Source organism: Arvicola amphibius, chromosome 12 (genome assembly GCF_903992535.2).
Source record: "Arvicola amphibius chromosome 12, mArvAmp1.2, whole genome shotgun sequence".
In the NCBI taxonomy this organism is placed as follows: domain Eukaryota; kingdom Metazoa; phylum Chordata; class Mammalia; order Rodentia; family Cricetidae; genus Arvicola; species Arvicola amphibius.
In genome coordinates, this window is record NC_052058.2 from 17721909 (window position 1) to 17734356 (window position 12448).

The 12448-nt window shown below is 40.7% G+C and overlaps 1 protein-coding gene across 1 annotated transcript in view; it reads right to left on the minus strand.

The window, feature by feature from the left end:
- The window catches only part of Sdccag8 (SHH signaling and ciliogenesis regulator SDCCAG8), a 194145-nt gene that overhangs the window by 94613 nt on the left and 87084 nt on the right, over positions 1–12448 (minus strand). Inside the window, exon 13 of the mRNA XM_038348697.1 lies at positions 5338–5480. Within this exon, the coding sequence (XP_038204625.1) occupies positions 5338–5480 (143 nt within the window). The remainder of the gene's footprint in view (positions 1–5337; positions 5481–12448) is intronic.

Here is a 12448-nt window from a genome sequence, read left to right on the forward strand (position 1 = left end):
TGTGCAAGGGTTAGCTAAAGATTGGACAGGTACTGGGTGACTATCCACAGAATGCTGTTGGGAGCTCAGTGGAGCCTATGTTACAAGCAGATAGCAACTTGAGTGACAGTTCTCGAAATTCCCTATGAGGTGCAAACTAAGGACGCAACTTATGTAAAGGATATTTGAAACAATCTAAGTGTTTAGAAATAGGAAATTAAAAATGCGTAATCTTGTGCTGGGCAGTGGTGGCACACACCTTTAATCCCAGCTCACAAGAGGCAGAGGCAGAGGCAGGTGGATCTCTTTGAGTTCAAGGCCAGCCTGGTCTACAGAGCAAGTTCAAGGGCAGTGAAGGCAACACAGAGAAACCCTGTCTTGAAAAAAAAATCATTAAAAACAAAGAAAAAAAGGTAACCTTGCAAGTCAGTTAAAATTACTATCAGAGTCACAATAAAAAATGAACAAATAAATAATCCGGTCTCACTTCATTTTACAAGTAATTAGACCTAAAGAGTTAAGTAATTTGTCTAAAGATTTAAAAACAGTGAACTACAGAAGAAGACACTATGACCCAGGTTTTCTCTACCCCACTAAATGCCCCACTATAACCGTGGCGTGTCTCCATAGCCCAATGCCCCGCTATAATCAGGTTTGTCTCCAGAGTCCAATGCACCACTATAACTCAGGTTTGCCTATGCAGTGCTAGATGCCCCGCTATAATCAGATTTGTCTCTACAGTACTATGCTCTACAATGGTCAGATTTGTCCCCAGAGTCCTAGACACCCTCTATGACTTCCCTTTGGGATAGCATTATCTTTAACAGCATTTGACTGTTTCACCAAGCTGTCTCAAATTGTCTTTCTCTATTCTTATGCATCCAAAGACCGCATCTGATATTTGCTGGCCAGTGGCTCTTACCCACTGAACTTTAAACACAGGGCCTTGGACTAGGATTGCATTTCAGTGGTAGGGTGTGTCCTTAGTGTGCATATGGCGCAAGACCAAAAAATTGGGTTCAACATGCTCCTATATTTATATATTTGTGTATACTGGTTCCTTATCATGAAGATGTGTCTGTCTGTCTGTCTATCCACCTGTCATTAAATATCTCTGTGAAGTGTCTAGATCTAAAGCTCTAGTCAGAATCTCTTTTCCTCGCACGGAAGCCACATGACCCTGAGGTTTCCCAATACAATATTTTCTTTTCTTCTGTTGCTTCTTTATGTTTCCTGGTTGAAGCTGAGGATTATCCAGTCAATCTAAAGTAGGAAATATGGAGTCACTTTTAATTGTTCCTCTCATATTTACTACTCTAAGAATGCCTCTTGTATACATGATTCCCCTCCCATTTGGCTGAGACAGGCATGGCCCCAGCCTTCATTGCCATCCCCTGGACTTCCATGCTTCCTTTCTGATGGAAACTCCACAAATCTTCTCTTCCTCAATCAATTTCAGAACACTTTCACTCGTCTTCTGAAAACACACATTTGAACCTGTCCTAATCTCTCTTGACACCTCTCTTGCAGTGCCTGAGGAAAGTTAACTTTCTCTGTGAATGGCCCGGTAGGAAATAGTTCAGGCTTTGCAGATTGCATTCAGCTCAGCCAGCAGAGTCATCCATCACACAGGATAAGTGTGGCTAGGTCTCACGAAAGTTCAATTACAGATGATTAAATACGATAAAATACCAATTCCACTTGCCCTAATTATTAAAACAGTATTAAAATAGTCTTCATGCATTGATCATACAAAACAGACAGCAGGCCAGATGTGGTGCATGGGATTTAGATGCTGACCTTGGCCTAAACAGGGTCTCTTCTCCAACCTCAGTATAAGGATCCTAATTCAGGACGCCCATTGTCCACTGTGTTGATAGCAAGCTTAGTGTATCAAGAGTGGCCAATCCCTCTCAGAACCACCTTGCTCCACAGCATTGCCCACTATACGTCCACTGGTCTCTTCTTGAGAACCTTTCTAGTCTTAGCTCCCACCTGCCGCCAAACCTTACAGTAAAGTTTATGTTTGCTTCCATATTTATATCTTTGTATACCAGTCCCTTATCTAGAATAAGTATCCTATCTCTTTCCACTTTGGAACTTTTAACATGAACTTATTTATTAAGACCTTTCCCAAACAGCGCCCTAGCCGTATCGACTTTGGTTACTGTCTTTACCTGCAGTGCAGAGCTAGTCCATTCTCCCTCCTAGGCATCCCTGCAGCAGCCTTTAGGTCTAGCCCTGTGCTGCTGTAACACTCGACGGTGATTTCACACAAAAGCGGACTCCTCTACTTAGTGTGAGCAACTGAAGGGCAGAAATTGACTCTTATTTTCTTCCCTATGCTTAAGGGTAAGCAAATTACGTAAAGCCTAGTAGGTGTTGAATGAATAACTGTACCAGCTGGGTCCTTCAGGGAAGCCTGGACTTCTATTTCCCAACTTTAACACGATTTGAATTTAAATCAGGACAAATATCAAAAGGGGTAGGTGATTCTTTCAGAATGTTCTACAGATTTCTATCCTGTTTTAATTTTTTCCTCTACCTATATAGATCCAACTCATTATTTCACCATCATTTTGTAGGATGGTTTTCACATTTACTTTTAAAATTCACTAAAAATGTCTGAGAGTGAATGGCAAATGCTCACTTGCAGGGGGTTCTGTACTTCAGATGACCGACACGAAAAAGACAGACGCCGCCGTTTCCCGGTCACACTCCCGGGTGCACAGAATGAATAAAGAATTGCGAGCGCGAAAACCCTACAAAGATGTCAGGAGTATGCAGCCCAACAGGCACGGCTGGCTTCCAGAGGGAAGGAGAAATGCGTCTGGTTCCCTGGCATTTTAATTGTCATTTTCAAATTTGTGACTGTGGTTTTTTTTTATTAAGAATGAACATAAATGAAGCATAAAATGCTTATAAAAAAGTACTACACTTAAAATAGCCAATTAAGCTTTATTCCTATGAAGTGGGCTTACGTTGTTATAGACTCTGAATAAGTGAAAAACAGCAGAAGAAAGCTTTCTAGGGAACCAAGCACAACCTTTTCTCTCAAGAACAAAGGAATTGGTTACCACGCATCCACTTCAGCAAGGACCGCATCTTAATATGCTCTACTTGCAGGAGCTGATCTTGTCAAACGGTACAAACTGGTACTATAGGGAAACTCTCTACAGACTTTGACTCCAGAAATCAACTCCAAACAAGACAGAATCGCAAAGGGGCACAAGCAGCATTAATATTTATTTGCCAGAGCTCGGTCACACCAAGACATTAAAAGCTGTCCCATTTCTATAGTTTAGTAGTGCTTAGCACACAAATGGTTGCGTCTCAATAGAAGTTTGACAGAAAAGAAAAGCCAGCAACATTATCATGATGAACTAAAGTTTAGAATTTTGAGGATTAAATAGCCACAGGAACCGGGTTAATAGTAGTTCTCAGTGCCACGGTGGCAATGCCTTAAATGGGCACTAAAAGAGCAGCTATTATTCTGCAATATTAAGCATTTTTCCTCATAAAAGTCTTTCATCTGTTGGGGCTTTCCCCAGGGATCATACATATCTAAATGCTTTCTCTTCTCTCTTCTCTTTTGCTCTCTTCTCCCTCACTGCTTAAATCAGAAGGTGTCAAGCCATTTGGAAGATTATCATAACAAAATGTTTTTTAACAAAGTTTGATTTGAACAGAACTGGAGGCATCTTAGCACTAACCCAAAACTTTGGGAGGTTCACCAACCTCTAGAATATTTTTTTCTCCAAATGCAGGCTGTTCAAGCAGTGTTTCTCTCCATCTGTTATCATCCCGTGCTCAGAATTACATTGTCATATTTAATGCAAAAGGGATCGTTCCCCTTTCATAGCTTAAATTCAACACAGTACTGCAATGGGAAGACCAGTGTTTTCCTATGCTGTAAACCAAATCAGATACCATAAACTTACATGGGATTGTAGGCAAAATTCCCTCTAAAAACGGACACATTCTGAGAATCAAACAGACTCAAAGGATTGATAGAAAAACCGAAAGCTGTAAACTGTGGAATGGTGAAGTAAAGTAGCTACTTCTCTTTCTTTCTGGACTGTTCTTTCGGTATATGTTTATGTATGTGCATATGCACACACATGCATGTAAGTTTATGTATGTGCATGTGTACACACATGCACTGCACGTTTCTAAATCAGCAAACTCACAATGCTTACAATCTAGAGTCCTATTTTAATTTCGAATGAGCTATATGCTCACTTAAATTCACAATGGCAAACTCAGCACAGTACCTTATGACGAAAACATTGCCATTCAAATCCTTGCTGCAGTAAACCTGCTTATAATAATGATCTGAATGCAAATAGTCTCAACTTCATCTCTAATTTTACACCTCCTTAGGAAACACATTCCTTATTTTTGTATCAACTCCACTGCAATCTGCTCCTAGCATGTCTCTTCCTTTGTCTCTCACTAGTGACAGAATCTGGCTATTTTCATAAATACATTTCCTCATCGTCTTCATTTCAACATTTTTATTAGACATACAATTAATAAGAGAGGTGGTGGTAGAAATATGTCGTCTTGCTTATATTGATAAAGAATCACTTAAATATTTGAGAACTGTAGACAAACGGTTTTGTAATATATCAGTGATTCCCTGCCACACTCATCATTCACGTGTCTGGGTGTTTTGCTTGCCACATATCCACTTTCTGTAATATGCCTGAAAGCTGTGTGTGAACTGAATGACTAAGAGGAACAACTGTCTGGAAGCCTGTGGCAGAATCAGTGGGACATCCTAGGTGCTGTGTTTATATCGGGATTAGGGCACACCTGGCGAGGTGCAGATGCTGTGTTTATCACGGGATTAGGGCACACTTGGCGAGGTGCAGGTGCTGTGTTTATCAAGGGATTAGGGCACACTTGGCGAGGTGCAGGTGCTGTGTTTTTAATGGGATTAGGGCACGCCTGGCGAGGTGCAGGTGCTGTGTGCGTAGCGGGATTAGGGCACACCTGGCGAGGTGCAGGTGCTGTGTTTATCACGGGATTAGGGCACACCTGGCAAGGTGCAGGTGCTATGTTTATAACGGGATTAGGGCACACCTGGCGAGGTGCAGGTGCTGTGTTTATAACGGGATTAGGGCACACCTGGCGAGGTGCAAGTGCTGTGTTTATAACGGGATTAGGGCACACCTGGCGAGGTGCAAGTGCTGTGTTTATAACGGGATTAGGGCACACCTGGCGAGGTGCAGGTGCTGTGTGTGTAGCGGGATTAGGGCATACCTGGCGAGGTGCAGGTGCTGTGTGTGTAGCGGGATTAGGGCATACCTGGCGAGGTGCAGGTGCTGTGTGCGTAGCGGGATTAGGGCATACCTGGTGAGGTGCAGCTGGCGCTCAGACTCGCCCAGCAGCTCTGTGACTTGCAGGCACTCCTGTCTGGCCCGAGCTGCCTTCTGCTGCTCCTGTTCCACATGCTGCCTGCTTTCGCTCAGTTCTAGTCTCAATTTCTCTATTTCCTTAGGCAGATGGAGAAAAAAATCCATATCAAATATATACAAATGAATTAAAACATAGCTCACTTTCATTTCTTCCACGAATCTTAATACAATAAAAACCCATTGGAAAATTGAGACTAGCTGCAGTTCCCTGACAAAGAGAATTAGCACATCCACAGATGCACCCCCATGAAGTAGTTCTGGGCTGTGAGACCAAGTCTGATTTAAAACATGAAACAACTTGTGTTACCAATGTAAATGATTTAATCTACTGTCACGCAAAGGCTTGAGCCCTTTCGAGAGTAACCCTAATCTAACAGGGGCTACCTTTACAATGTCACATTCTCTAAGAGCCCTGATCAGACACAGGCAGTGATGTTAATCATGTATGTAACTGTGTACCTCAAAAGACAGATTTACGCTTTTATTTGGATGTCATAAAAACCAAATTAAAAGTTGAAACAACTTTTTAGGAAAATGTGAAGCGTTACAAATCCATTAGCATGAAGCTTAATACTGTTTGTCACTAGCATGGGCAGAGGCTCAGCATGAGGTCCTGCAGGCTGAGAGTGTGAGACTTGAGCAGAGCACCTGTGACAGGCCACAGGCCGGCAGAGCACTGCCATACTGAGCTTGGATTTATACATGTATGAACATGCACAGAGCTTATTATTTGAGGAAGAAACTCCTTATCTTACTGATACGCAAATATTACAAAGCAAAAATAAATTATACTGTACATATTTTGGGTAGTTTGTACATTAAAGTAAAAATATCCATCACAGAATATCTATGACATTAAGCAAACCAAAGGAGCTGGACATAAAAAATATAGATGATAAAAACACACACACCCAAAAAAAAACAAAAAAGGTCAGGAATATTTTCAACTTCATACATACTAAGTGAGAAGCAAGTCTGCTGCACAAAATGCAATGTGTTTTCACGTCTTACCAGACCATTTCAAAAACAGTATTTATACATACTTTAAAATGTTCTTATGTTATTTCTCAACTTTCTAAGTGACCTCCCACTAAATTCCATATATCAACTAAGATAAAGCAAATGGCTCATTTTTCTTATATTTATAATGCTATATTCAGTTTATATCATCGAAACTGTGTATTGCCAACTATATGATAAAGTCATTGCTATGAGTATCAAATATTACCCAATTTTTGAAAATTCATATACATATAGTTATACTACTTTCATTCAGAGGATGCTTCTATATCTTTCAAACTGAAATATCAAATATTTATTTCTTTAAAATATTTTAAATTATTAAAGTTATACTAATATTTTTCAGTCTTACAGTTAAATACAGCTAAAGATGTAAAACATAAAAGAAAAGTCAGTAAGTTTTATTTGCCTAGAATTTATGAAGAGCAGGGAAGTCTAGAACTGGAGTTATATATTGACATTAAAACTTAAAACTTCAATATTTTCTTTTACATCATGTTATTTATTTTTTTAAAAAAAACTGTGCTTAATATGACCAAACCAGAGCATTCCCATCTTTTCTTGATTTCACAGGTAACAATTCATGTGATAGATGAGGAAACACACAAAGACAATCAAAATACAATACACACAGAGACACATGCACAAATAACAAATGATTATAGAGAAAACACATGCCTCAAAGCATGGACAGATAGATTGGTATGGGTGAGAACATTTGTAACCACATGAGGCCACAAGGACCCATGGGTGCGAGATGGGATAGCACCATCAGAGACCATGAGATGTAGGTCGTATTCTTATTTTGAATGGTAGGAGACAATGGTTTAAACAGATATGCAATTTGAGAAGCTTAGTTTTAAACACTGTATCAATGTGTATGATTAATTTTAGGCAGCAAGGAATGACAGATGGGAAACCCTGAACAGATAGCAGCAATATTCCAGACAGGGGCAGAGAGACTTAAAACAGAAATATAAAAGAAAATGGTGATATTTCATTTTAAAAAAAAAGCGATGTATCTGGCCAGGGACATCTCTCAGTGAGTGACGTGTTCATGGTGCAAACCTGTCCACCAGAGTCTGGACCCCCAGGCCCCGTGGAAAAGCCAGGCTGGTGTGCTGCCCTGCAGCCCCAGAGCTGGGAGGACGGAGGACTCCAGGAGCCTGTTAGCCAGCCAGTCTAATCCATCGGACAAGCTTCAGGCTTAGTGCAGGACCACAATTCAAATGATGAGGTGGAGGGCTATAGAGGACAACGCCTGACATCAACCCGATACCCCCTACACACACACACACACACACACACACACACAAGAGGGAGGAAGAGGGAGACTAAACATATACACTAGAGTACTTCATAAGAGGATACAAAAGAGAGACAAAAGAAAACAAAATTCAAACTTCCTTAAAAAGAACAGACTCGATTCTTTGAGCATTATTCAATAACAACACATGTACTTCATGCCATTTTAGGTTTACAGCAGCTGCCTTCCTACCCTCACAGAACAAAGCGGCTGCACTAAAAGTCAGTCAAACTTACAGGCAAAGATCATGGTTTCAAGAGCCCGCATGAATCAGAAATTGGGGCTCTGTACCTCTGTGACCCTGGGCAACTCTCAGACACGCTCTTCAACCCAAACTCAGAGTGATGACTGGACCTGCCTCCAAAGAATGTGGTGAAGACCCCAAAGAACGTGATCAGGAAGGAATAACCTGGCAGAGGAAATATGGCTGTCCCTGGTGTTCCTGATTGAGGGCTGAGGGACAGCTCAAAGTAAAGCACCTGTCTAGGATATGTGAAGCCCCGTGTTTGAGTCCCAGCACCCTCCAGCAACAGAGCAATTTAATCCAACAAACCTCCCCTCCTCTATAAAAGCATAATCTTGGTAGAAACTGAATAAAAATTTTACCCATTCTAATTTCAAAATACAAAGTTCCTTTTTGTGTGGCGGCCTGCTTCTGATTAGATGTGCCAGGAAAGGAGCTCGCTGGGACAGATAATCAAAACCAACACACAAGCTACCAGCTGGATGGAGGGTCGACACTTAGCTCCCTGAGTCAGGAAAACCTGCCATGGCACCAACTCCAACAGTTAGAAGAGAAATCTCTTGCCAGAAATGCCATGTTCCCACTGGCAGAATAACCCTGTGCCTCACCCAACTGGGTCAGGGCTGCTTCCTGGCTGCAGATTAGTGGCTCAGGGACGAAAGACTGACAGTGGTCATAGGCCAAATGTACATTCCTCTCAAAGTACACTATTAACCTGATGTCCACAATGCAGCCTGACACAGCCATCTTTCGGCCAGCTGGGTGACAGGAGGGCTACATAGCTTTACACCTCACCAAAAGACAATCCTCAAATCATACCCACAAGAACTCAGAGTGTAGCCCACTGGGAAAACACCTGCCTAGCATGTTCACAGTCATCAGAAACAAGAGAATAAAATAAAAACAAAAGCATGCATATAATCCCCAGAATGACAAAAGTAGAAGCCATTAGTAATGGCCATTTTGAAGCTCTGGCTTCTATAGGTCATAGATTGAGGGAAGAACTTACCACTGTTATTCTGCTAAATGGACGTAAGGAGTAAAATTACGAATAATGATTGTTGCTGTACCCAGGGATCAGAGACTCAGACCTCATCAGGGAATCTTGCAGCAGAGGGCAGTTACCACAGAGACCCACACCCACTCACTGTGCAAAGAAAAAGAGAATATGCGGTGCTAGCCGGGAATGACACACCTGTATTAAGATTTTCCTTAATCATATATATATATAGATAGATAGATATATATATATGATTATATCATATATATATATCTATATATATATATAACCTTATTTTTACTGACTAAATTTTCTTATCAAAATAACCACCTAATTTGAGTCAAAATAATATTCAATAATGTATCTTAAATGATACATTACTAACTCTTCTAATATTCATCTTCATTTTTTAAAAGAGATATTTTTTAGTGTATGAGTGTTTTGCTTGCATGCATGTGTAGGTATCACGTGAGTGTCTGGTAGTTGCAGAGGTCAGCAGAGGACATTTGATTCTCCGGAACTGGAGTTGCATGTGGGTGCTGGGAACTGAACGTGGGTCTTCTGCAGAAGCAGCAAGCGCTCTGAACCACTGAGTGATCTCCCTAGCTCCCATATTCATACTTTAAATGACATACTTACATTACTATTTCTTGGTCTGTAATCTAAGACATTAGCTATCATCTTCTTCCTCTAGGGTACATAGTGCCGTGTATCTACAGTCCAAGCTTAGAAACCTGAGGCAGGAGGACCACTAGAGTGTAGGTGTTCTGTGACTGCCTACATAGCACGCAAAAGGCCCAACTCACGCCTTCAGGTAAGGTTTAGTTACTAGTCAGTAGTTCACTTACGTTATAATGGAAATTTTTCTCTCTACTAAGTCAAGCGCTATTTTTTGAGTAAATTTTCTTCAACAATGTTTTATTATTTGGGGGATTAATAGCCTAGTACTTGTGTACAAGGGGCACTGTTTGCTTTGGAGCTAGGGTCTTGCTGTTTCAGAGGCTGGTCTCAAACTCCTTTATGCAAATGATCCTCCCTGTCTCTGCCGCATAAATAGCAGAGACTACAGGTGTGCATATTCACTCTGGTTGCCCATTTAAAATAATTTACCTTTCTAAGTAACTGACATTTTTTCACAGTTATTCAAAAACAGTTTCCAAGTAGTCACACTTCCAAATAGTGAAATATTGAAGCATAGCTTCTTCCTTAATTCTGACCCTTTTGATCTGTCTTGTATCAACTCTTTATGCCTTCTATAATGTACCTCAAGAGTTCTTTGCTAGTCAGGCATAGCGATATTTGTGTTTAATCTGAGCATTCTTGATGCAGAGGCAGGCAGATGTCTCTAAATTCAAGACCAGTCCGGAATATATAGCTAGTTCCGTTCCTACTTCTCTGGGACCCATGTCACTCTATGTCAAAGGAGTTTTCATAAGAAAGGGGGCCTCAAACCATAAATTGTGTGTGTGTGTGTGTGTGTGTGTGTGTGTGCGTGCATGTGTCTTTAAAAACTCTTATAAACTCAAGAGTTTGTCTGTATATAAATCTGACTCTGAAGTTTGCCCTCACTCAGAACACTACAGACCCTAGACCACTGTCTTCAGGATTGAAATGTTACCACTGAGTCTCCCTAATTTCTAATAACTGCTTTGTAATTTGTTTTTTCTCTTCCTGGAAACTTTTACAATACTCCCATTCCCATTTGCTTTGCAGTTTTATGAGTGGGATCTCAGAATAGGTTTTCCTGCTCTGTGTCCTTGTTTTCGGTGGCCCCTTTCAATTGGAAGGCTTATCTAGGGGTGGTTTAGTGTTTAGTTTTGGGACACTGCCTTAAATGGCTGTTTTTAATTTTTTTTTCTTTTTCCCAGAGACAAGGTTTCTCTGTCCTAGCTGTTCTGAAATTTGCTTTGGAGAACTTGTTGGTCTTGAATTCACAGAAATCTGCCTCCTGAATGCTAGAAGTAAAGGTGCCACACCTAGCTATATTTTTAAATATTTTAATGCCAGACATTTTGTATTTTCTAGACTGCCCAGGCATTGAACTCTGACCCTACCAGACTGGTTATCGAAATTACTTATATTTTCTAACCAGAGTCTAACACCTGGAATTACTTCTCTTTCCAAACTTTCTATTAAACTTAAGGAAATAATATACCATATTTTGCATTCCCATCAGTTATTTACTGCATTCCCTTAACCTTTTACATAACATTCATTTTTACTTTTTCAGGTAAAATGTCTCATCTATTAGAATGTATAATATTTCAAAAGTTCTCTTCAGCTTATCATCTACATCACCTCAGCTTCATCCAGTTAAGGGGTACTTTTGGTACCATGATTAATCTCTAAAAGAAAAGAGGTTCATTTGGGGTCATGGTTGCAGAGAATGGGAATTCACACTGGCAGCTGTGTGGAAAGGGAAGTGCAGGCACACAGCACAGAGAACACAAAGGGCGGGCAGCTGTCCTTTGTAAGACTTCTCTCCTGCATAACAAGCCTAGTCCATGAGCTCATGCAAGAAAGACACTAATCCAATCATGGGGCAGTGCCTCCAGACCCAAACACCTCCACTGAACCCCACATGCACACCTCCCAGCACTGCCACACAGAAAATTAAGACTTCAGAACAAAAGCCCTTGCAGGACATATTTAAAACATAGCCATATTCCTTTAGATTTGTTTTCTTGTCTACTTTAGACCCTTTATTATATTACAGGCAATGAATAGAAGCATAGATGTAATAAGTTTTGGATAACATATTATTTTATCACGTACTGCTTTGCAAATATCCACTCCTCACACCCTCTACCCTGAAAGTAGGATATACTAGTCTCTCCTAACAACTCTGGACTTAGCCATGTGATTTCATTTAGCCAATGGTATCATAACACAAGCAGAAATGGTTTGAATTTACCTTCATGACGTGATGATTCTCCATGGAAAAACATTACCTAGTGTTGCTGCTGCTGTCCAGGCAGTCTGAACCACAGAAAGAGTATGCGTGGAGAAGGATAAAACCCTAACTTTGGCCAAACCAGACACCCAATGCTGTCTTGATCAAGGCTCACAGAGTTCAGTCACTTGGAGAAGATTCTACAGTGTGAAGCTGCGATGAAAACTGGGCTGATGTCAACCTCAGTCCTTCTGTCACACCACACAGTCTCTCTAAACACGCCTAGACACAGCCTAAAATAAACATCTCACAGTTCGCAATTTCGTACAGGCAGAAGACACAACAACAGGGTCATTGGAGAAGATAAAATTCAGATGGCCTGGATCAAATACCACAGTTACCATTGGTCATTCAAACAAAGCTATGGCCACAGTTTTTTTATGAAGAAGGATTTTCATGCCAGTATGAGCCAGTGTAGCACTGACATCTTATCAGGCTCCAGATCAAATACATGTATTTCTGTGAAACGTCTGTGTTTCTACTTACTTCTAGTCAGTTTCCAAGGTAAGCAAATATTTCTTGA